We start from the raw sequence: 26457 nt of genomic DNA, 5'->3' as shown, positions 1-26457 counted from the left end.
TTTTGTTTTTCGTTATCTACGAAGGAGCATAGGAACACCCACCTTGGTCTGATTGTCCACTTCAATGCTATTGAGCCTGGTGGTTCACAGTATCTCAGAATGTTGTCCAGCAAAAACACTCTGAAATATTGAAAGAAAATTAACCACACACAGATCTACCTCTCTAGGCATGTGGTAAGTATGTGTTATCATTGCTATCAGAACTTGTGGACAGTCAGTATTACTGCAGGCAGGGATAGAGCCGTGCTAGTCTTCTTCATGATCAGTATTTTAAATTAAAATGTTCTTAATAAGATTGGTTTGATTTTACATTACTGTCATATTTGTATTTAAATGAAAAATATTTTATTTTGGAACCCATCCTTCTCCACCAGACAGTAAAGGAAATTTTATAAAATGAAAACAGGAAAGAAAAATATACCTCTTTTCTTGTCTCTAATAGTAAACACCATCAGAAACTTCAGAGACACAAACAGACACATGGTAGTCTGATGTGTGTGTTACATGTTTATCCAGAAAATAGGGCCTGGGATTCCTCTGCCCTGATATAGCAGAGGTCTCTGCTGACATCTAAATCTGACCCAGCTGTCCAAGGCTCCCATGATTGTTGATGTATGGAAAAGGCCCTTATAGGGCATAATGTAGCTTGTGCTAAAGCAGAAATCTTTAATAAGTCAGATGAACCACAGTACTGAAGTGCCCATTACTCTCTGTTTCCTGGGAAAGGGCAGGGAGGGAAATAGGGTTAATAGCTTCGTTGTACACATTTACAATTAGCTTAGATAAATTACATGGTAGATTTTTGGAGGAACATAACATTGACTAGCCTTTTCCAATATTATAGATGAACTTAGTCCCTGTTGCATTCTAGGATTCTTTATGTGGAGTTCAAATGAGTCAGGATTGATATCGTTAGCTGCAATTATCCAGTGGCCTTTAGGGAAAGAAAGAGGTAATATGAGTGCTCAATAAATGGGACATCTGCATATATTTAAAAGAAATGAGCTGGGTTCATTTTCTGAAGATACCCATATAGTGCCATTTTAGGCAATCTACATGGTCTCCAGTGGCTTCTTCAGAAGGTCACAGGTCTTCCAAACCTCCAGTGTCATTGCATGCCAGCCCTGTTCCGTGACGCCTCCAGTGTCCTAGGCTGTCTAAAATGGCACTAGGTGCTCTGTCATTTGAATCTCAGCCAATAATTACCGAGAAAAAGGCCTTTAAGTAATGCTAAAGAAACACAATGTTTATAAGGAATAATATAAGTTAATAAATAACTTTGTTCCCCTGTGTCAGTGAGCCCACAGGCTAACGGTGCACTGCAGCATCAGTCCCTGAAGGAAGTCACACAAGCAAAACAGTTGCTTGGGAAAAGATGTTATGCTTATACACTGAGATACTATGTTATTTATGGATGGGAGTAAATCATGATTCAGGCAGCTCATCCTCATCTTGTGTTGACCAACTCTCCTTAACGCTTGACTGTGTTCAACACATGAACATATTCTATAGCCAGTCTTATGCTGCAGTGAGATGTTGAAACAACAAACAGAATGGCTTAAAATACATTCTGGTTTGCTGGAAACAAATGTTTAAGATGGCTCCACCACAAAACTCAGCTCCAATTCTACACCTGCTGCATACGTTACAGGAGAACTATTTTAGAAACATTTGGCTAAAGACAGCAAAAGCGAGTGCTGTAGATTTTATATGAAAGTGCTCTGTAACATCTACTGCTGATGGTTCTAGTAAATGCTTTGAAGGTGGCTAACTGTAAAGGATAAAATGTCCAGTGCAAAGAAGCCAAGAAACATACACTTCTATTCTCCTTCCAACTGTTGCGTATTCTTTATTAAGCAGAATATTAAATTAAATGTGAACATCGTTTATCTTCCAAAATTCAATTTTTCTGAGCAAACGTCAGAGTCCAGTCGGTCTTCTGTCTGGCTTTTATCTGCTTGTTAATGCAATATCTGTTGTGAATCTCATATGGTAGGAAAAAAATGATGGGATACACATCTGGTTTCAGAGTAAGGCATCCAAAATTGATTTGAGAAAAATGACCTTAATTCAGCAAAGTCTTTCATCTTTAAGCATTCAAATAGCCAATGTATCACATGTTTAAGGTTAGAGTCACGTATGTGATTCTTGCTAAATTAGACATAAAATTACGTTTCCATATCAAACAACTGCAAAAACCCAGAAAAAAGACTAAACAAAAAACACAGAGAAAAAAATAACCATGAAAGCTTTGGTTCACAAGCAATGCTTGCTCAGATGTAATACAGTCCACATAGGGTTTGCTTCATTTTTTCTCAATCACTTTATTATTTATTGCTCAGTATCAAAAGGAATCAAACTGACATTGATTAAAGGCCATTGTGAGTTGTAGGTAATATTCATATCATTCTTTGAATAGTATGATGCACATTGTAGGGATAAATTGAAATCATAGAAGACTGAAATAGGAGGGAATCACAGTATGATGCAATCATGTAAACAGTAGCACATATGTATAGATTAATACAGAATTCCATTGTCCACAGGAAATGCCTGACAGGCCTGATCAAAAGTAGCAAATATTTTAGTTCTAACAAACACTTGAGTTTTTTCTTTGAACTGGTGAATATATATAAAAAATCTTATAAAGCAGGGTGGATTAACATGCCTCTGCTGCTTTTCCTCTTGATCTTTAAGGCTTATCAGAATCCTCTGTCCTCTCACTCAGTTTGCTGGCTACTTAGGAAAATAAGCTGAGCAAAAGTTCATTGTTTGCATTAAAAAAAGGGCCATTTATAAATTGCTGATATTCCCATAGATGAAGATATGAAATCAGATGCTTTTGATCAGCCAGGAGGACATCAATGATTGGTACAGATCGCATTCCTCACGAAGGACCAAGTTTCAGCAGTTGACACCCCTGCAACTTCCTCCTCTGCAATTAAATGATACATAAGAGCTGCAAAACGTGTCTTTGAGAGCTTGCAAACTGATTTGCTATATAGACCTCTCTGTCCAACTCTCTGACCATGTAGAGAGTTGCTTTGGCTTTCTTAAGGCTTTGCATAAGGTCAGCTATTCAAATAGGGCAACCCAGCTATGGACCTGGGCTATGCAACATAGATTCAAACTGTCTCATTGTATGGATGTAAAAGTATAAGCATTTCTTTAGAAATAGTGTCTATCTTGCAAAGGCCTCTACTAACCTGGCAGCATCTGAATTTCTCCTTGCAATATTGGGTTTTAGGACACCAATTTGAGGCCAGCTCCAGTAGTTAAGGACTGGGATTTGATCTCGAGCTGAGCAAATAGGCATGAATTCAGCAGGGATTTCTGGGATAGGACTTAAGCTCCATGTCATAATACATGATAAGCTGCTTAAGTGTATTTGGTCCAATTACATCCAATCAAATACTTGGCAATTAGGTTCCTTGTCTTTAAACATCATAAGGCCCCTGCCCTACAACAGGATTGGTGCTGGCTGACCTGTGTACTTTGGTCAAGCTCCACAGATCCCATGGGCTGCTCTCCAGGTACCAAAAGGTTTGTGTGCCCAAAATATATTTGAAGGTGGAGGCCTGCATGGGACAGACCATCGACAAGACAGACCTCCCTGTGCAGTCTCAATGGGATTGAGAGGACTGAGGGGAGGCTCATGGTGATACAAGCCAAGGAGGACCTCACATCAGCATATTTACTGCTGAATCTGCAAAACTTCTGTTTAGCAAATGAAGAAAAAGACTTTGGTGTGTCAACACAATGCTAAGATACCCAGTGCCTTTCAGTTGTGAATTCTGGATTTTGATAGTTACAGACTTCACTTCTATGAATAGTCTGTCCTTTCCTAGTGCTTTCAGTCTTTGGGGGGGATTAGTTAACCATCTGGTTTTTTTTATAAATAGGATCAATATATAAAATCTTTTAAGTGCAATAAACACAGAAAAATAGAAAACGTTTCAAGCCCGTGGCTCTCACAGGCCATTTTTCCCATTTCCTCTGGCGCCAGATAAAGGAACAGGGTACACAGAGGGACGTGTCCAAGCGGGCTTCTGAGTAGAAGATGGCTATTTCTGTGAGCAGCCATCACACCCAACTTATGCGAGGACCTTTTGTTTGCATACAGAGAAGACAAAGGACACAGACGTTCGCTACTCTTCTGTACGGTAGGGTGACACAGAAAGAGAAAGCTGCCGACTGCCAGGGCACAGTGCATGCCGCAGACTGACGTTAACACGGCATCTCCAAACTGCTGTGTTATAAGACTAAACACCAGGATTAAACGCTTTGGCTGGTCGGCTGATACTGGGGGGAAAACTGTAGGACTACAGCCGCACTTTACTACAAGCATTGGACTGTAGTACAAAGACAGTTTGAACAGTATTTCCCTCCCCTCCCCAACCCCCCCCCCCCAAAACATAATTCAAACAAGAAAGCAGTCCAACAGTTTTCTAAGACATGAGAACAGGACGTGAGTTTAGTCCTTCAGAACAGCTGTCTGTCTCCATCAGGGTTGTCATAGTCGTCTTGCACCGGGAATCAGTCCAGACTTTCTTTTCACCTCACCTTATTCTTATTACTTTTCAAGGGCCTCTCATTTTCCCCAGTGGTTTCTGACTATATTTTCTTTCAATCAATCCACTGTTCGTATTTCTTAGTGTTGCTGTGACAGTCTAAATGTCTTTTTCTTCTTGTAGTTGCAGTTTTCTCGCTGTTCCCTGAACATCTGCAAGACAGCCCATCTGGGTTGACACAGTGTGAGATGAGGCAGACAGGCATTGCCAACAAAGGGCTCCTACTGCAGCAAGCAGGCTGTTGAAATCAGATGTTTTCTAAGACATCTATGGGGACAAAGCCTTTCTTCTTCCCACTGTATACTTTGATGAAGCCATCTTGTTCCTTTTCAGAAGTCACACAGATCTGAATGCAAGGAAGGTATGACAATAATAAACTCTTTGCCACGATTGGGTGACACATTATTCCAGGCTATTTAGCAGGTGGGCCAGACGTCCTGCTAGTTACTCCCGTAAGCAGAACAATCCTTTTTAGGCTCTCACTGCTTTGATAAGAAACTCTAGCTCATTTATTTAGCGACAAACCTTTCCCCCACCTCCCCAAAGTGCCACATATGCATGAGACACATTAAAACCAGTAAGAACTTTGTTGTGGATCAAAGATTTTGAAGCTTGAATTATGACTTCGACCTGCTGTAACTACCATGGTTTAAGGTGGATGTCATTGTCTATGTGTGAGGGAGAAGTGGGTGATTCAGACCATGAGCTATCTGGCTCCCTTGACAGTCAGTGGTGAAAAGTAATTGTCATTCCAAGGTGAGTCACTTGTAGTGTCTGATCTGAACATGAGCATACTCTCTGCAGTGTGTTTAAGGAGCCCAGGCACTCCTCAGACAGACAGTAGGTTGTCTTATTCACTCATTCCTCTCACCAACAGATGCCCGTGCTGGTCTTGGGTGCCAAGTCTGAATACGCTGAGAACGTGTTTGCATAGCACCTACTCCAGATGGAGCCAATTACAGCCCAACCATATCATCTTTACAGTAATACAAATATTACGTCACAATAAAGGTCTGCATTTCCTAAAGACCTTGGTGATCTCCAGTAATGCCTTTTTAGGGCTCAGCTTGAGACACTTTTGGTAATGGCTGAGCACTTGTTGCCTGAATGCCTAGCAGCACAGGTGTTTCAGACTGGGCACTTGAGCACAGAGGCACTCAAGAGCTGCTTTCAAACATCTGTGCCAAGGAACTATGTATTTCCTCTTAATCAAGTAAAATTAAAAATTAAACAGAAAACCGATAGTCCTATTGAGACTAACTCACTGGTTTCTCGTGATGCAAGTGCCAGGCCCTTAATGTCCTCTGTTTGGACTAATGCTCAGAAAGGCTCCGTCTGATAGGTATTTGCAGTGTTTAATTATAGTATTTCAGGAGGTATGAAATGAACAAAAATGGCTCTAAAAATGTTCCCAACTAAATGCATTTCAGCAGGACTATTATTGATTTTACGGTGACACCTAAATGCCACATCTGCACTCTGGGCTGGTTTGTCCTCCTGCTGTTACACATGTAAAATTTACATGTGATACTGACACTGCCAGTAGGAAAGGAAAAGTCATAAGAAAGAGGTGAAGCTGCATCATATTTGCCACCAACAGTATTTTGAAATGCTCAGGTGCATCTCTATACTTGCAAACAAGGGTTTGGAAAGCAAATGGGCTCATTAGTTTTCTTACCTGAGCTACCTAGTTAGTACTAACTGAATTGGATCCCTGGGGTAGAATGACTGAGCACATCAATAATGCTGACATCCAACTAAAAAACATAATCTATTCTTGTTTGGGCTAAAGCACATGGAAAAAGTGGGAGAGGCATTTAATTTATGCCACTGAGTCAAGGTACTGTTGCAAAAAAGCCAAGCTATTTGTGGAACGAATCCCTAGCACAACAGCTGCCCCCCCTCCGGCCACGTCACCGCCAAAGCAAAGAGATGCGTAAAGCACACGTACACAGAAAGTTGTTTCTGACTATTGCTAGAGGTTGGTCTGTGGCTCAGAGAAACACTATGAAACCTTCAGTGATGTGAGAACAAGCCTGCAAAGAAGCACCAGACTAAGGATGACCAAGCATGGCAGAGAGTCCAAGAGTAGGAAAGAGCATCGTGGTTAAAAGACCCTCCTTGGTTGATCTGTGTGTGGGAAAATAAGCCTTTGCAACTTCTCTGTAAATGGACTTAGCTTTTCCAAAGGCACACCTGACTCCCTCTCTCTGCTCTCTTTCTAACTAAAGTCTGCAAGACATCTAGTTTTTTGCATGAGCAGAGGAAAAAAAACCCAAAATCTTCGGATGGGGCTCCTCAGCAGGTAGTCTGCACTGCTCACTAGCAACGCTGCCCCTCATACTTAGCCTGAGGCTTGGTGCTCAATGTGTTGCAAGAACAGAGTGATTTTCCCCAATGTCTTGTACAGTCAACAGCATGATTAGCTGGCAAAATAAAAAGCTGAACTTCCTGAACACTGCTTTTCTCCCTCCTTGGAGTGACAAAATGATGGCAGATTTGGCCTTTCAGAAGTTTTTTTGGTTCTGCCACTGGTCTGCTATTTGAGCTCTGCTGATGTCAGCGGGAACGCTCTGCTACAGTAATAGCTTTAGATCTTCATTGGGTATGAGGGGTACACAACCTTTCCGCAAGAATTTTGCTCATGCTACATACTAATACATAAATTGGAATTCTCCCAAATTCCAGCTGAAATGCTCTCACACTAATACACTAACCCTTGCATTCGCTGGCTCCCCGTTGGCAGAGCTTTTTCCACTCCCTCCCAAGGAAGGGAATGTACTGGGGGGGGGGGGGGGGGGCGGGGAATAGAGAGCATGGCCACAGGATGCCACACTTTGCTAATCCTGTGCCAATCAGGGATCCTCTGAGGCTGTGGCAGCTGCTGGAGATTTGTACAGCCCTGGAGAGGCTCCAAATGCTGCAGCTTCAGAAATGAGAGAACATGACATGGTCTTTAGCCACTTTTGTCCTCATCACCTTTTGTGAGCACTGCCCCGGAGCTCAGTTTGACCCAAGGATTTCCCCCACAAGTTGTAGCCTTGGGATCTGGCTCTTGGCTTTCTTAGGTGGGTGTAAACCAAGGGTAAGCCCAGGGATGTAAATAGTGGAACCCAGAGTTTTGGGCTTGGCCTGATGAAGCAGCTGCCACTGTGAACTAGCCCTGGTGACAGATGGCAAATGTGATGGCTGTGAAGGTACAAGGGTACTGCAGCTGCCAACAGGCACTAACAGCTTGCTGCAGCAAATTGGAAGCTGCTTAAAATGGCAACCACTCAGGCTGGCATGTTTTGGGGGAAGGCTGCTGGCCTGCCAACATAAATGAGCAGCAACTCCCCAGTGAATTTGGTAGCAACACAAATGGAGGAAGATTTTTTTTCTTCAAAAAACAAAAATAAAAAGGACCTTGTCTCAAGAGATTAGTAATGGGGTAAGCCATGGATTAAGCAACCATATCTCAGGCTGTTTCTGAGTCAAATGGCCTTCAGAAATAACTGAAAATGGGATGTAATATTAGAAAGTCATTTCCACATTCTTCCATCTCATTTTGATAGAAACCCTCCAACAAAAAACCCAAGTGTTGGATTCCTGACTGTTTTCTGAACTTATTAACATCTTCTGTTTTCAGGAGTTCATATCCATCAGGCAGCTCTGTGGCAGATGGGAAGATGAACAATTAGGAAATGATCCTTTAAGCTTCATGCTCACTAATACTCTCCTGTTCCTGTAAGTCTTGTGCTTTGAATTTGGGCTTAAATAGGAAATTCTCCTTGCCCAGGAGTAACTTTGAACTCTTGCTACTTTTTTTTGCTGCTGCCTTTTGCTCAGTCTTCTCTCCCCTGTATCTTTAATGTTTCTGTCAGCCACAGAGTGGTTCTGACCAAATAGGAATTTGGTTATGAGGACAAGGAATTTTCAAGAGATGTCCTGGAGCCTGCAGACGCTGAAAGCTCAAGTCTTCTATTTATCTGTAAGAATGACACAGCACAGTGGCACTGTGAGTTTCTGTATCTACTTCTGCCACTGCATTAAGGTCCTTGCCTTGGTGAGCTTTGTGGATGGAAATGGTAAGTAGTTCTGCTTTCATGCTCTGTCAATCATAGTGCCTGTGATCATGACAGGTTTTATATCAGCTGTTTCATTAGCTTTTGCACTGACAACACCAGCTTGTTTTACATGTGGCCCTTAGGGTTTTAAAGATGACCTGCACGAGACTGGATCAATAATGGGTTGCTCTCAGGTTCTGGGCTCTCCTAAATTTGTGTGCCAGAGCACCTCTGAATGAAGGGGGACAGATATCCCTGTTCACCAAACTGACATTAGTGGAAATCAGAGATAGCTGGAAAAAAAGCCCCTTTCTGCTTAAGCCTAGTTGTGGGATGCAGTATTTATTGCAGAGGAGCACATGAGGAACTGCAATATCACTTTCTGGGCTGGATTTGTGGCGTAAATGATTCAGTTTGGATGCGTAAGGCACTGTGATGCATCTGGTTTTCAAAGCCAGCTGAGACATGCTCTTAGAAGTCCAGCTCTTTTTGGACTATCTCAGGATGAAAAATGTGGGGACCTAAAGCCACAAAGCATCCAGACTAATCTGAAGAAGACCTGAGCCTGGTGGAGCCCCTGGGGCTGGTGACCCAGCTGCAACTCTGCCTTGTCGAGCTCAGTCTCCAGAGAGGCTGGGCTTGTGCTAAAGCCCATTCCTAGGATCTCCAGAGGTGGCTGTTTTTTGAGGGGTGCATTTGGGAGTTTCAGCATCAGTGGTGTTCAAGTCCAGCTTTGGGGGAGGATCAGAGCTGTACCTAGCTGCTAATGTACACGTGCCGAAAAGTCGCTCATTTTCAAATTCAGGTGAGGGGGTGTTGGGGCAGGAGCGAAGCGCATCCTCTAAGCTCCCGTGCTATGGGACAGCAAGGCTTAAAGCTCCACTTCGAAGGCTGTGATCGTTACAATAACAGTGGCCCATTTGCAGTCACTGCAGAAGCCAGTTGGAAGACTCCTTCTGTAGCAGAGCTAGTTTACATTAGTGACATTTGGAAAATATATGCATTGCAAACTGGATCTGTTGCATGGTCCTTTGTGTAAAATCAGAGTCCACTTTTGGAAGAAGCAGAGAGCTTCTGATTGCCAGCCTTGTAACAAATGTCATGGTTTAGGATTGTTTCTATTGCACAAGATCACTTGTGCAATTTAAAATCAGCTGTGTTGTTTAAACACAAAGGGCCCAACCCTGCAATGGTTTATATTAATGTGTCTATAGATGTCAGTGGGCCTGCAGTGAAGAGTGAAGGGGTTTTTTAGAGGTTATTTCCTTTAGTTTAAGTAGGATATGACGGGAGGAATAAAAACAGACATTCAAACAACAGATTATTATAACTTGCTTAAAAATAAGCACCATAAAAAATGTTAAAGGTATTTAAAAAGAGATGCTTTTCCAAACCTTGATGATACTTACATATACCTTTTCAAAATGGTGCCTTTGGTCAAATCGGAGTCTGTAGTCATGCAAAGAAGCATTTGTATAATGTGCGGTAATGAATTCAGGTAGGCTGGAGAAGAAGTTACAGGCTGCAGATAACTTTATATATCCAAGTGATGGTACAGTTATAGTTGGAAATTATGCAGTCAGCATTGTGTGTGAGATGGCTTAAAAAAAAGGGGAACACCAGCATAAATTGGCTGATTTTGGTTTCCCTCTTAAAAGTCTTGCTCTACAGGTATCAGGGGCTAAGTTTGCCTTCTCTCCTGCCGATTCCTGATTAAGCCTTGCGGTAACCAGTTACCTTCTGAATTGGCTTTGGGACCCACAAATCTGTCAGTGAACCCTAAACTGCAAAATGTTGATACCACCCAAGCAGAACACTTTTCCTGCCCTGGGCTGGGTTTTGTATTTCATAAAGAAATATTCAAGGGATCCTTTGTGAAGCCTAGCCTGTGCATATTGCATAAGATGTGTGAGCAAATTGTGTTGTTTTTCCCTCAGTCCTGCTCTCTCTCTCTGAGTATCGGCTTTGTATGAAGCTGAAACTTGAAATATTATTCACAGCGCTTGAAACTGCAAAGCAAACCCAGAGAAAGCCTCACCCACTGTGCTTCAAACTTTGAAAATGTCTCTGCTTGCCTAAAATGGCTCCTCTTAAGATACTTATGTGACTTTGTTGATGTCCATATACTGCACATATTGCATAAAAAATATCCACCCTTTTTTTTGCCTTTTGCCTTCAAGTGTAGCTGCCCAACCAGAGAACATTCATACAAGGCACAAACAAGAGAGAGACCTGCAGTATACACCATGGATGGTGTCAAGTAGTGTACTCAAAATTTGCACCACGGTCCTGGGTTAAGTTTTCCTGCTGGCATATCTTCCTCCCCCTCCTTTTTAGAAAAGACTCTGGACTCTTGTTAGACCCTGCAGATTTCAGCCTAGTGAATTAACAATATAAAATAGAGAGAATCTGCCCTACAACAGTAATAGGAACTTATTAGATCAGTTAAAGAGTTAAGTTCTTTTTCTATTGAGCTCTTTTAGCTAAAGTGAGGCCTGGCAGGAATTGGTAGCAATGAATAATCTCCCCTTCTTGCTAACCTGGAGGAAGCCGGTGCCTTGCATGTAGCACATACATTGCACTCACATTACTCTCCACGCTGTGCCCAGACACAGCCAAAACGGCTTGTTACATCCCACAGAAATCCCCAAATGGAATGAAAATGAAAAAAAAATCTATCAAACTTTTCCCAGGACCCCTATTCAAGTGATTGTTTTCTCTTTTCCTGCCCACCCTGTTTCTCAGGGAAAACAGCAGGGAAATTAAGGACAGAAAATAAGAGGAATGCTCAACAGAAAGAAGAAAGGAAATTTGACTCTGGAAATGTAAAATAATGTTTTAAAACCAAAAACTCCTGGCAACAATTAAAATGCGTCTCACAACAAAAGCTCTTGTTTTGTGGTGAAGGCAAAGGTGTTTGGCTAAAAACACAAAACGGAAGAGCAGCTACCCTTTCGTGCCGTTCAGGCAGCGAGTGCCGTGGCAGGCACACGGCTGGCAGCCTGGGCTGGGCATCCCTGTGCTCCTGGCCCCATGCTGCTGCTGCGCATTGGCCCATGCCGGCAGCCAGCTCCTGCTGTGGGCCATCATGAGGGGCTTGAACCCTGCCTGGGGGCACAGGGGCAAGCAGATGAGTGGCCATGGCCTCCCTGTGACTGTCCTGCCTAGAAATTATTCAAAGTAGTCCGGAAGTGCCTTGGCTGTCTGTTTTTTGCAAAACTTGTGTGAGGGTGGAGCTGGACCTGTTGGCTCTACTCCTTTCCTCTCTCCTCTCCGCACTCGCAGGTTTGATCTCAGCACTCTGGTTTATACCAAACATTAATTTCCTTTTCCTCTTCTGCAGTCTCTCCCAAGCAGTGCGAGAACTCAGCAACATTCACGCGCAGCCTCAGTGTTTGCGTGGGTCTGAGATGAAGAGGAATAAGTTTGCTTAAAAGTGAGGAAGAGGTAAACTGAAGAATGGCTTTGTGCCTTCGTTTACCTCCTGCCCTGAACAGAGACGGTGAAACGCTCCATAGCCAGCTCCACTGGGAGCCTGCTATGAAAGAAGGGCCATAGGATGTCCTCATGTTTCAATAGGGCTGACAGACCTGCCGCTTGCAAACTGTGGTCTTTTGGGGAACGAGACGGGAAAATTGGCTCTCACTGTTTGCAGCAGTAGTCGCATTCACTGACAGGATCTGACCTGCCCCCTGTTACAATGGGACTCAGACTGTGACCATTCCCTCGTGCTGGCTCACCCAGTTTCCACACTCCAGTTTCGCCAAGCTCTGTTCTTGTGCATAGCTTATACCAGAGCACGAACGGTGCACAAACCTCTTGTTCTGCTTTGGTAAAGTTTTTCCCTCTGTATGCACATATATAAACAACAAAAAGAGGTGCTGGTTAATGGCGTAATAGGGCTGTGGTGAAGAGTGTGCCTTGATTTGCTTCAGTGGGTAAAATTTTAAGTGCTTTATGTCATTCTAGCAACTTCAGGGCTGTCCAATGTACTATGTGCACAGTTAAAGTATATTCTGGTTGCTATATTGTTATGGCTTCCTTAAAGGGCTGGATATTCCCAAGGATCGTCAGCACACATACTTTTTTCTATGGCACAGGGCAGCAGCAAAAGGATGATTTAATGATACCCTCTGCCAGAGTGAAGTGCTACGTAAGTTCTCTCTTAAAAAAAAACCTATGGTGCTGAATTGAATGCCGATGCTGCCTTCTGCACTACCTTATTAAAATCAATGGTCTTCCAGGCGCTACAAGGCAAACACATCCTGGTGATGTGAAAGGAAAGGAAATGCCATTAGGGTGGAAGAAAATTAGACTTCATGAGTTTCAGTGGGAAAAAGACGCCTTTCTATTTCATCCAAGTTTTAGAGAAGCCAGACTATGCTCAGCCCTTCATCAGCCATCATGTTGTTTATATAAGCATATGCCACAAGCTTGACTGCCTTTTAATGCAGGTTTTGAGCCACATTTCTGCTCTCACTTTATCCCAGTGCAAGGCCCACAGAAATCCTTTAACAGCATCATCAGACTTGACACATGAAAGTATTAAAAGTCTGGTAAAACTTTTCTTAAAAATTACATTTAAAATCAGATCAAAACCACACCCCAAAATGGTGGCCATAGCTTTCACCTTGTGAAGCCATCTAATAACATTAAGTAGAAGGACTTGCTGGAAGTCCACCAGGGTGGATGGACCCTGCAAGGCTGCACTGTGGTTGGTGTACTGTAATTCACAGTGGCACTCTAGTTTAAAATAAAGTACAGCCCATGGAGAAAGCATGTAAGTGGCATCACAAACAGTTAATGATTACAGAAAGTTTACAACTGGTAAATGCGGGTTAAACATAACATTTACAAGTTTGTTCAGTGTTGTCTTAACTCTGCTTTTGCTGAAGTCAAAGCAATGAGCTTTGGCTACACTGAAGGTGAACTGAGGCTGATGCATTTGATAAATCCCTCCCTGAATGATTCTGAAATCTCTAGATTTTACTACTTCCTACAGATCAGGAGCAAGGACAGGGTGCAAGGGGCACCTAATAGGACCTGGCTCTCACCAGCTCCTGCTGCCAGTCTGAAAGGGGGGCTGGGAAGGAAGAAGATAAAGGAGGAGAGCTTGCTGAGGACTGATGGCAGGTAGCCGTGAGGAGGGGAAGTCTGAGGAGGGAATGAGGCATGCCTCATCTCCCCGAAACTGGAACCTGAATTCTCCATAATGGCTTTTCTATGGGTTGTTTCCCTGATTCTGTCTTCACTTTTCCTCTGTTACAGGTTATGCACAATCGCTGGAGCTTCCTCTTGAGTTTGACCTGCAAAGCTTATAGAATGTTTAGATATTTAGGTAAGGCAAGATCTGGGGAGACAGCTACTGTCTTTTATTAGATTAGCTCTAATAGAGGGAAGCAAAACAGACTATTTTTGTCACACAAGGTCTTTCTTTAAAACTGCATGTATGTCCTTCAAGCTGTCCCTCTGAAGTCAATATGCATAATATGTAAAGCTAAGCATCTTTATGAACGTCTGTGAGTCTAAAAATTCAGGCCGTGTGAGGCAAGCAGTATGTGTTTGCACAAGGCCACCACTGCTCCTAACTGGTTACTAGACACTATCATCATACAATTCATAAATCTTGAAGAAGAAATAAAATTGCAGTGAACAAGGTCTGCCTGTGCTCATCTTGCACAGCTTGCTTTCTGGCCATGTCAGTCAGACTCCTGGATGCTCAGGTCCTGTGGGAATCTGGTGCAGGGTAGGCTTGCTCACTTACTTGGTTCTCTTTCAGAGTTATCTGTCCCTGCTCCTTGCATCCGATGAACGTCCTGATACACCTGTAAATCTTTTCATCATGTTGTACTCTTTGAACAAAGTTAGCAGGAAAATATCCAGTTCTGTCTTCAATTTTCCCCTGTGGAGAAAATGCATGGGCAGAAGAATGATGTTAACACTAGTACCTTAAATACCAGTTCAGTACTGAAAAATAACATTCCTTTTCCTTTGAAAATGAGACATATATAAAATAAAGAACACATACTTTCCACCAGTCTTCGTTGGAGTCTTCCAGAAGAGTGATCATATCCCCTGGCCTGTAATTAATTGAAGAAAAATAGATTAAGATGACTCTTAATTGTTATGCTACATCACCATCCACATCTATATTCTAATAGGAAGGCAATCCTCCCTTGGTCATTTTATCTGAGCATTCACTACAGGTAGACTCAATGAGGCAACAAGGACATAAATCATACACAGTAATGTAGAAAGAGATTCTCTGTATATCAGCTGAAAATTAGCCAAGTTTTGCTCTCAGCTCTCAGTTACATAGATATAAAAGTTACTGAAGTCGAGGTGTTTGATTGCAAGCTTTTTCCCTTTGGGATTAATCAGGTATTGATACTAAGGCCTCTGCTGGTATTCCCCAAGTCTTGAATTTTTTCTTTATCCTGGTGCATTTTTTTACTAGTCCAAGTTATAATTCAGACTAGGAATAAAATCTGTGATGCTGAACTGATAAATAATACTTGTGAATTTGTCCATTTGTCCAAACTTGTGAGTTTTTGTCATTGTCTCCTGTTTGGAGCAGGATGTAAAGCACCGTACCAACATGTGGCTAGCTCAGAGCACACACAGTCTGTGTAGACGTGCCCACAGTGTGGCCCAATAAATTTCCCTTTCAGCCAGTCACATGTTCACTGCTACTCACTAATATTCCACTTTTATTCCCATTTCATCGAGCCTCTGTCAGTGAAACCTGGTTTCTGATCTTAGATAGTATGCTCAATCTTTTGCTTTCCTTTAGGGCTAGATCCTTACTATAAGACAACATCTCCTGTGAACTGGAATTTTTACTTCCTGTTTAATAAGAAACTGTTTAAAGTACAGTCCCTATTTGTTACAGGCATTACTCTGTTACTTGAAGACATTTCGTATTGTTGGGACACACCACTTTATCATCTGTATTTTCAAGCTGTGATTGCAGAAGGAAAGCAGCAGGAAAATAGTTTTATTTAACTGACAAATGCAATTAGTCAGCAGGGATATAATTTTGCTCAGGAATGTCTTTTTGACTTGAATGGGACATATTTACCTTTATAATGCGTGGTGCAGGGTTGTAATTGCTAAGTATCAGTATCCAGCTGACTGGCTCCAAAGTAGAGGTAGGAGAATAATTTGGCTGGGAATGCTAATAGCTAAACATGCTGAGCTGATTTTGTACAGGTAGTTGAGCAGTTGTGTGACCTCCTTCCCCCCATTGGTGGCACTTTATCAAGAATATTATGTAATTGCAATAACTCTGTGTTGCAGAAAGTATGTGACAGTCCATTTCCAAATGGATTCATCTAAGAAAGTTCTGTCTACTTGATTGAAACATATTTTTGTGGATAAGACCAATCTCTTTGATTTTATTAAAATTAATGGTGGACCCCTATTTATTCAGTTTTCCTTGCTTATGATGTGGGACTCAGTTTACAGTCGCAGAGGCAGCACAAGAGCTCCCAAACACATCTGGAGTACATGACAGACTGAAGAGTCCAACCTAGCGGGCCCTGGCAGAGCACACACAGAAGATATGAACCTGTCCAGGACACAGCTGGAGGTGGCGGCAGTGGGGACCTCTTTGCTTCAGTTGCCCAGCAGTTGTCATTGCTGCTGAGTGGAGAAACAACCACTCGGTCTTTTCTCTGATACTGTGGGATCTGAACCTGACTTTTCCACCTTGTGATGAGTTTTTGAAACATTTTACCTATTGTGCCCTTGATGAAAAGTTGGTCACTCGCTTTATATCTATGTGTCTACGAGAAGGTCTTTGTATCTATGACTTATGATTTATAAAAAACGTCTAGAAAAATATCAGAATGAAAAAAACCCCACCCACCATAAAACACTCATATACGGCTATACGATTCTTGGTTTGAATGGGTCAAATCAACCAATAAAAATGTTGGTGTTTTACCTCATCTCCAAGTCTTCATTTTCTTGTGGTACAAATTTGTACAAGGCAACATAGGTGTTCATTTGTAATGTGTTTTTATAAAATGGTCCCTTTAAGAAAAAAGATAAAGAGAAAATGTAAATATCTGTCCTGAACAGTGTTAGCAATGAGATATAACATATGATGCCACATCTGGAGCTTACTGAAATGTGGCAAACCCAAGAATTTGGTTCATTTTGTTACGGGCATAGGGACCAGGGCCTGATCTTCCAAGAGATGAGCTGGAACCTCATTGCTTTCACACCTTGGAAGACTGCAGCCCAGATACACTATGAGTCACTAAGGTAGTAAATGGCATCATTTAGAAATAAGATTCTTTGAACCCCAAGATCAAACTTCAGTCTTCTAAAGACAAAGAAATTGGCACAAGCTTGGTCTTTTGGGTGAGATCTTAAAGATGAATCTGCCTTTTGCTCTCTGTTAATGTCAGCATGGTACGAGCCCTATATTACTGACATTATATAATATGTCTATTACACAGTCGTCATTAAGGATGATATACAGCTATACAGCTGTATCTGCTCCAGAGAGGGAAAAATGTACTTTCTTAAACTCAAGGCTGTTTGCACTGTGCCTTCTACAGAGAAGACTGGTTACTCTCTCTCCTCCCCTTCTTCTTAATATTCACTCACACAGAGACCACTGGAAATCTGGAGCTGAAAAAGTACCTAAAACAAACCACAGATGATTTTCCAAATTATGTCAGATCTGTAGTATCTCTGTCACTGCAGTTCTATTGTAATGACATGGTCTTTCCACTGGATCTTTTGTGTTCACAGTGTCAATTTGTAATAAACAGATGAAAGAACATCAAAGTGACCATAATGGGTCTGGATCAATGTCTCAGTGAGCCATTGAATCCTGTATACTGTTTTCAGCCTTCGCCAATGGCCTAGAAATAGTATAAGAACTAGTAGTCAGGTATTGATCCTTCCCCAGAAGAGTTTCCCAGGAGTTCTACAATAATTTCACAGCTCAAGGACCTTTGCTATATATAAAAACAAGCCTTTTATATGCCTGCCCATTCCCACTGCATTGTCACTAAGATTTTGCCCATACCGGGGAATGTATACTTCTTGGTTCTTCTCCAAAGTGTTCTGTGCCATTTTCGGAGTATGTAAACACTGAAATAAAGCAGACACATGACATTTAAGCAGTAGTTTCACCTCAGCAGGATCACCTGCATTTTGTTAATCTCTTTCCTTTCCCCCTTACTTTCTTTCCATCCCTTGTTGTGCTCTCCTCTGAATGCTATTATATCCCCAAAACAAGCAGGTATCCCACTGAACTTGGAATATGGCACTAGACAATCCCTGTCCTGAAGAATAAAATAAATGGTTTTGGTCAGATGAAAATCCATAGATGAAATGACCAAGCTTGCACAGCACTGGGAATAAAACCTAGGTGCCCCAATTGCATTGCTATTGAAAGTCTAGCAGTCCTTTTCCATACTAAATGCTGTATTTTCATGTTTACGATCTGCAGGATTTCTGTTTAAAAGTAACTGCAAAACTTGGTAAACATACATGATCAACATGGGTGGAGGTTTGTCCCCCAAATCCCTTCTTCCCCCTCTTTGACCCTCTGTCTGTAATTTTTTGGTAGCCTGCTTTGCCCTCTCCAGTAACCTCTGCTTTGGATCATCCGAGATCTGTCCCAGCTACTGCACTGAATACTCTACCTCCACCTCGGCTTTTATAAAGGGTACCTGAAGTGTGGCTCACTGAGGACTTCTTTTCAACATTTAGTGCTTTTAAATGGGGATGGGATATCTGAGATACAGGCTTCTATGTGTGAAAATTTGGTACTAATTTACTAAATCAGAAACTCCACTAACTACTCAGGGAATAAGACAGCAGCCACAGTGGAGCAGGTTATCAGCATCCGAGAGTATCTGCTGTCTAACCAGTTACACTCTCCTAATTGCTTCATAAGCTAACTGATGCTTGTCCTCAGTTTCTTCCCAGAAACCCATGGTGGCTTTACTACATTGACTGAATTCCCCCTTCACTTTCTAAGAACTGCTTGGTGTTTTCTGCTTCTGGATAAAGTCTGAGTATGATTTTAATAGCTGGAGTGTTTGAGCAGCTAGAGCTATCAGTGTCTTCTCTCACTATTTACCTCTGCAGTTGTTTTGGACAGAAGCTGGATTTTGTGGTCTCTAGTAACAACTTGGAAATCTCCAAAGCCCTAATAAGAAGCTGACTGATTGTTCGAGTGTATTTTCCTTTTCTTTTCCTGTGATATAGTTTCATATATTCAGAGGAAAAAAAGGGGGTCGGGGAACTACCAAACTACTGAATTCCTCTCCACCTCTGCTCTTTCATTTTCACTTGCTCACCTGTCTTCCATGAACACACATTATTGTGGCTATTTTATATCATAAATGACAGCCAGGCAAATAGTTTTTGAAGTTTTCCTAGTTAGATAGTAAGACTCTTTGATAGTAGAGAGATTTGTACTTCGATGCTGAAAAATGTATTGCTCATGTAAAAGAGGGAAGATTTTGCCATTTTAGGCAGCCAGAGCATGCACAGGGAAGAGGAGGGTATAGTATGAAGTAACACACATCCATGAGCACACATAGGCTCTGATAAAATGTAAGACAATTCTGTAGTTGTAAAGTTCAAAGAGCTCTTAATACAAAGACATCATGTGATCTGATACCTGCTGAATTAAACCAGAAAATGACCTAGGTTGTGTCTAGGTGATTTGCCTGTGGGCTGAATCTGGCCCTTCAAATAGCAGTGAGCACCAGAGGGGAAGACCTTAAGAAAAAGACACTTTCCAGGATAGGGGTGTATATGTGTCTCATGACTGTATAAAGGGGTGTAAAATGCTGCTGGTCCAATCTGGCAGTGCTCAAGCTCAGCTTGAAACACCATGCATTGCTTCTTGGGTATAGGAAAGAAGGAGTTAGAGAGGCTAGTGAAAAAGTCCTCGTGAATGATGCCCTCAGTAACCATGAGCATTTTGGATGTGCAGAAAGTTATTCACCATAAGTGAAAGGAAACTTTTCGCTAGAGCAGCACATTTGGAGTAATTTCTAATTGGTGACAGAAATGCACAGCTGTATGCAGAGGACTTCTCACTAAACTGGGCTTTGCCAGGAGGGTTTTCCACATTTGACTCAAGGTGGCAAATGCCTGTTGAAAACAGGCTCATTCATGTCATTTAGAGTACATTTTGGCCTGCAGGACCTCTGTTACCGAAAGCAATCTGCAGCAATGAAGAAGTATAACTGGCTTAGAGGAGGCTGAGGGGGTGGAAATTAGGCAAGCCATCTTTGAGTTGTAAACTAAGCAGCTTTGCTACAGTATGTGTACCAGCGCCTGAATGAGAGCACGTTCCCTTGAAATTGCTGTCTTATATTTATAGGTGTGATTACACTGCCACACATGTGCTGAGTCCTTCCACCCTTTTGCATGCTATGTCTTTCTTGCTGTTTCCCTTTAAGCAAAGAGACTCAAGCATGCATTTTCCTAAAATCTTATTTGAAGGAGTCAGTTTTGTTGTGGAAAAAAATAAAAAAGAACTAGAACGGACCTGATTCATCAAGGTATTAGTGTGGCACTGCCTGCCAAAGAAGAGGTGGAAAACCGAAGAAAAAGGAGTGGTGAATCACCCTGTAACAACATTTTGAATTTGTTAAATTTTTAATCTCTGTTTAGCTCATGGTCTCTGGATATTACTAGGAGATGCATGAATCTGAAGGCCATAGAGCTATGTAGTTCATGTCTCCACACAACCGAAATCCATCTATTTTCATATTTGTTTGTCCTAGCAGTAGGAAAAAAAAATGTGGAAATTTTGACAGCCTGAAAAGGGTTTTACCATCGCCATGGCTTGTGCAAACAGTACAGGCAGTTTATTAAAAAACTACCAAGGGGAAATTTTTGGAGTGACTGATGCATAATTTATACCCTGAGCCTCTGAAGGATGGATTGTAAAAAAGCCAGTACTGATCAAAGGAATTGTTAATGTGTCGCGGAAGTTATTTGGAGGTTTGACACACACTGAGTTTTTAAACTAATCTCTTTGAGTAAGTTCCTTGAATGCCTTTCAGTGCATTCAGTAATGCAGATCTCACAGAAAAAAAGTTTCTTTGGGGTTCAGAAATGAAATTATTGAACGACAATGAGAAAAAGTTAGCTGAAAACTCAAACATGTCCAAATTAATCAGAGGTGGGCAGGACTGTACAATGTGAAGCAGATTGAAGTCTCGGCCTTTTAACCAGATCAGGTCAACTCACACTTTACAAATGGAAAAGCTAAACATATTGTCAGGAGAAGGCAGATAACACAGATGGGATGTTCACAAGATGACTGAACACGGTGAGAAGAAGTGATAGGGCCAGGAGGAAAGGGAGGGCATAAGAAGGAGGTGGCATAAAAGGGGAATGGACAACTGCAGCATACATCCCAGCTGAGAGCCAGCAAATCAGCCTCCATGTGCTGTTCAGGAAGGCACTGAGATGGTTTGGGCCTGAAGCTTTGGTGAGTGCTCCAGACTTCTTTTGTGCTTATTGCTTCCCTCACCATGACTGTATTTGAGACGAGGGTCATCAATACCATCTCTCAGTGGTTAAGATTTCATCACTTAGCTCTGGTCCTGAAATCCCATCATACCAATGCCATAAAAATATTACTGCAAAGCAGACAAAGGAATTGAGCTGTTAATATTACTGTGGCACACATTATAGCTGTACTGAGAGGCTGCAATTATGATCAAGATTCATTCTGCTGGATATTTTGCAGCCAAATGGTTATTATATGAATTAGTCCCTGTCCCAAAGAAATTATGGGACAAGTAGACAAGTGAGACATATGGCAAGAGAAAGGAAGTATTATTTTTGTTCCACTTCACCACTGTGGAACTGAAGCATGTTAAGTGGTTAGTCTTCACAAGTCATGCTTGTGAAGCAGAAAAGCTAGAGAACAGACTTGAGCCCTTGTCTAGTGTCAGGACACTGGACTGTCTGGACAAAACAAATTAAGAAAACCAGTGGCTTGGATCTCATCTGAAGGGCAAAGAGTGTTCCCCAGGTTCTTACACCAACTGCTAGCCCCAAATTCCCCCTGCCTTCTGTAACAAAAATACTGCTAAAACATGATCACGCCAGAAAAAACTCTGAACTAGATTGTACTCATGCCTAGCATGAGGCCAATACATCTGAAGGTGCTAGCCTGGCCTGGAGGCACTCACCACTGTTGCTCCGTTTCCTGTTGATGTCAAGGGTGCCTCCAGAGCTATCAGCTTCTTCAGGAACTTCTGCCAGGTCAGAAGTCTGTAGGGACAGAAAGAGAAAATAACATGGGATAAGCCAGAAGGTGAGGAAATGAAATAAAACTACATAAGAACCTTTAGGGGAATGCAGCATTTAGGTGCTTTCAGAGCAGAGCAGCAAGCAGTGAGAGACCAGAAACACCTCCAGACCAAGTTCCCAGTCCAGAGTGCAAAAGATTTCTGAAGAGTAAAGTGAAGTGAAAGTTAAGCACAAAGAGGATTACACTAAACAATGTGGTCATCTGTACAAAATAGAAGGGACTTGGGGAAATGTATAGATGCTGCATGTGCACTAGACAGCTGTCTAATGAGTTCACTAACCATTAGTTGAAACCATTGACTATTAATTTATTAACTCTGAATAAATTATTCAGTAAAATAACTCTAATATTTCCTTTAACACTCTGTGAAAAAAGGAGCTAGAGTGTGAAGGAGCTGGTGAAGTCAGTCTTGAAATATCTGCCCTCAATTTCTTTTTAAATAGTCGTCTGTCTGGTATAGTTAAGACAAATGAAATTCAAATAATTTTGTTATGATTACTATTATTTCTTATTTGTACCATATTAATGCCAACCATGATTAGGGACCCATTGTTTTAGAGGCCTAGGAAAACATGGAATGACATAATCCCAAGCCTCAGAAGTATACTCTGCATACGGCACCGGATTCCTCTGTTGGGTAGTTGGCTTCTTCACATATAGCCCGACAGGAACCAGGAGCTACTCCAAACAAGTCTGTCCGAACCTGACCTTAATGAGCTTCAATTTCTGAACACTTCGCCTGTGACTTTTTTGGGTAAAACATCTTTTAGAACCATAAAAAAAATCTTTAAACTCAAGAGTCAGATGATCTTTACAGTCTGAAAAACTCTAAGTCCTTGTATATGTCTAAGCTTTATTTATTTCTTGTTAACAAGATTTTAAGACACAGTGAAGTATTTAACTTAGTTATTCCATGACATCCTAGAATTATGCTGTATATACAGCTTTACTCACTGCTTTGCAGCTCTTTGCCTGCATTATGGGAAGAAAAGGCAAATCACAAACACTCACCACCTTTGTTCAGGGAGCACAAAATCTGGATTGCTTCACGGTTTTCTATACATTCTTTTCCTTTTACTAACGTTGATAACAAAGTTTTCTTTTTTTTTTAGAAAGCACTTTGAAATTTAAATGTCTTTCCTGACAAACTTATTTCCCTCATCTTGTACTTTTATAGAATAGCAATGGACTAAGAGGTTGGCAGTAGACTTATGCCACAGAAATCTTGTGATTATTTTGTTTCCCTCACTATTATCAGAGCCTTCTATTTTATTGCTCTGTTATGTCTTGTTTTTAGACTAAGCCTTTTGGACCAGGTCATACTTGTCTTGCATCTTGCATAAACAGGTCATTCTTGTATGAGAAGGCACTGCAGCAGAAATGCTACCAAGGAGACAGGGTAAAGCAGACCTTGGGATTCCTAGCTGATGGGTGGTGGGAAAAGAAAAGACTGACTTTGATGAAATAGTAGATCACAGCTATTTTTCAGCTATTTGCTGTGGCACAATCCTCAGTCTCCATAAAATAGCTTCATAATTGTTTATTAGCTTTGTACTTTGTTGGTATTATTGCATTTGGAAGTGCAATGACCATCTCTTCAGCATATGCCTGATCCAAAACCACCTGAAATAACCTCAGTTACCTTTAATAACTTTTCTGTCAGGCGCTGTATGACAAATAGTCTAACAGAAATGACAGACTTACAAAACTATGAGCTGATCCATCAGACACTAACAAGAACTGGTATCACATTTACATCACCTCAAGTGACTTGCTGTATAAATGTGGGTTGCAGAAGCACATTTCAAGGGAAGCAGTAGCTAGTAAAGTTGGAGCATATGGCTGCTTTCTTGTCTGAGAGATGCAGCATCCAGGCTGAAAAATCACAGTGGGTGCATCCACACTGCCCAGTTGTGTTAAAAATACCTTGGCTGGTTCAGAGCAACATCTTATCTCTACATGGTGCACGGACACAAGCTGCAATCCTGGAAGCTGCATGGCTGTAGGTGCAGAGCACAGCTCCTGAGCTAATCACCTATGCTTTTAATTAGCCTGACATCACATGCAGCTGAAGTAGCTACACTGCTCCCACCCAGGGCTAGCTTTTTGACAGCTCGGGCACCACCTGAGAGGTGCGGTAGGATCCCAGATGTCACTGGTGTCCCTGGTTTGGTCTCGATGGCAGATCCCAGAAGCACTCTCTGAGTCTCTGGGCTGGGGCATGGCCCAGCCAAAGAGATGTGCTGCTCTGTGTCAGCTCCCTGCTCCGGCCACCAGTCAGTTCCTGTTCCTGTGTCACATATCATGGTTGTGAAGCTCCATGGCACCATCATTTGGATCAGGGTTGTGTCTTCCCCTGGTTTTTATCCTTGTCTCAATGCACAGGCTTGCACTGGCAGAAGTTACAGTTTCACATATCTGTTTATTCAGTCCTCTAGTGTTTTCTATTTTCCATACACTGGCAAGTGTTACATTCTCTCTCAGTCTACATACCCTGGAGAAATTCCCATAATGAAATGGCATTCCTTCTTCTACACCCACACCCTACCTAGTTATGATCAACTCTCTAGGGCAAGCTGACACAGCGTTCGTGATTTCTACGCCTGAGTAGTCATTCATAATTCAACATAATGCTTTATTGATTTAGAAAGCAATAATTACATTTGTAGAACTTCTGTTTCAAAGTAAATTAAATAATTGAAAGAACGAACTGTAATCACTATGTGATAGGTGGTAGAGTCACTTTGGGTTTTTAAAAAAGAACAAAAATTACTAAGTTCTTTTTAAGGCAAAAAATAAGGCTGGATACAGGACATGTCCTGTAATAACTCCCTTGCAGATTTCACTTGGTCATTGTTTGAATTCGTATGTCTTCTTTTCCATCTGAGACAAACTAACATCTGTTTAGAGACCACCTGTACTATCTGAGGCCATACTTCAGCAATGTGAGAGAACATATGTTTTAAGTGCCAGTGAAACACTGTAGTGAACACAGATAGATTTTAGCTCAAGTTAAAATTAAACATATGAGTATTTGCTCTGAGGCCTGGAAACGAAGCCTCATAGCATCTCTGTGCCTGGAGTGAATTTCATTCTGAGATGAGTAGTGGAGCAGGAACTGCCACTCAGAGAGACTGTCAGATAACCTGGGTCTGATTTTCAGAAGGGACAATCAGCCTTTGTCTCCAGTGGATTCAGTTCTGATTTTATTTGTTTGAAGGATGTCTTGGAAAAACAAAGAGCTTCAAACGTAGGCTTAAGTGCCTGTTTATGCAAGTGAGAGGGTATGAGATGTTCTTTCAGTCCTGTGAATGAGCTGTTGACAGCGTGGGTCCCAATAGCATTGAAATGCTGATTTCCCTCTCACATGAATAGTTAAGCAGCATGGCTGAGTTAGGTATGGATTTAGCACAAACAGGTTTAAAGGATACTATCCCTTCCCTTGAAGAGATGCTTCTCCTTCATCTCCTGCCATGGTCTTGAGAAGAGTGACTTTCATGACAGGAGACAGCGAATGACAGGGACTGATGAGAAGGTGAGGATGCATCAAGCTAAGCACACAAACCCCCTTGTTGGGGGTTTGAGGTGAGAAGCCCATATCTGCAGTGTGTCCCTCACAAGCCTACGCTGGGCAAGGATGGAGGTACGAGTCCATTGCCCTGTTGCGGTAACAACAAATTCATTTTGGCTGGGCTTGTATAGCGGAGATGATTGTACTTGTAGATCTAGGCTCTGAGGACTCCAACCCATCCTTTACGCTAGTGTGTAGGGTTAAATGTCCACAGTTAACAGCAGAATGTGTTCACTCTGGCTGCAAGGCTTTTTGTTCAGAACAAAAGGTATAAGTGTTGCTTCAGAATTAGGTGTTTCACAGCTAAGTATCTGTGTTCCACTTTTACACAGATATTCAATATCAAGAATAACATTTAATTTTCAAATCCAAAAAAGAAGATTAATCAACTACTTACTCTGAATTTCTCTCTTTTTCTCAAGAGATACTTAAAACCTGAGCTTACAAAAATAAAGTCTTTGCTGGTCCCATTTTGTAAGCTGGAAATGAGATATTTCTTTTTGTTTAAGAGCTTGAAGTACAAATCGTGTAAACTTTGATATGAACTCCTGTGAATGGATATGTGTTGCTCCTCCACAAAAAAAAGGAAGGAAGATATGGGATACTTACAGAGTTCCTGTTGGGAGAATCAGACCCACTTCCAGAGCTGCTCTTCTTGGTTTTCTGAGCTAAGGAAGTCCCAAAGCGGAGAGTTTCATAGACAGGGTCAACCTTATTGCCGCAGGCTGCAACAAAAGGAGCAAAACATATTTTAATACATCAAAAACATTCCCTGCTATGTTCCTGCTCCACTTGTAGTAACATGCCTTTAGCAACATTTTGGGATGTATGTTGAGAAATATAAGGTGAGAGTTATACTGAGAAAAAGTACTTGATAAACTTAGAGGAAATGACTTTTGCTAGTGACTTTGCTGCCTCTCTGCTCCCATAAAAGTCATCCTTCCCTCATACAGG

The 26457-nt window shown here is 41.7% G+C and overlaps 1 protein-coding gene across 1 annotated transcript in view; it reads right to left on the bottom strand.

Moving 5' to 3' along the window:
• Positions 1-4406: 4406 nt before the first annotated feature.
• Positions 4407-26457, bottom strand: part of STAC (SH3 and cysteine rich domain) — a 70352-nt gene continuing 48301 nt past the window's right edge. The window contains exons 5-11 of the mRNA XM_026101359.2: positions 26113-26228; positions 21811-21892; positions 17664-17728; positions 16566-16654; positions 14646-14697; positions 14382-14519; positions 4407-4917 (exon numbers count right to left, since the gene is read on the bottom strand). Coding sequence (XP_025957144.2) covers positions 4819-4917; positions 14382-14519; positions 14646-14697; positions 16566-16654; positions 17664-17728; positions 21811-21892; positions 26113-26228 — 641 coding nt within the window. The 3' untranslated portion in view covers positions 4407-4818. The remainder of the gene's footprint in view (positions 4918-14381; positions 14520-14645; positions 14698-16565; positions 16655-17663; positions 17729-21810; positions 21893-26112; positions 26229-26457) is intronic.

This window comes from Dromaius novaehollandiae, chromosome 2 (assembly GCF_036370855.1).
Source record: "Dromaius novaehollandiae isolate bDroNov1 chromosome 2, bDroNov1.hap1, whole genome shotgun sequence".
Classification (NCBI taxonomy): domain Eukaryota; kingdom Metazoa; phylum Chordata; class Aves; order Casuariiformes; family Dromaiidae; genus Dromaius; species Dromaius novaehollandiae.
This window is presented reverse-complemented; position numbering and strand designations above follow the sequence as displayed.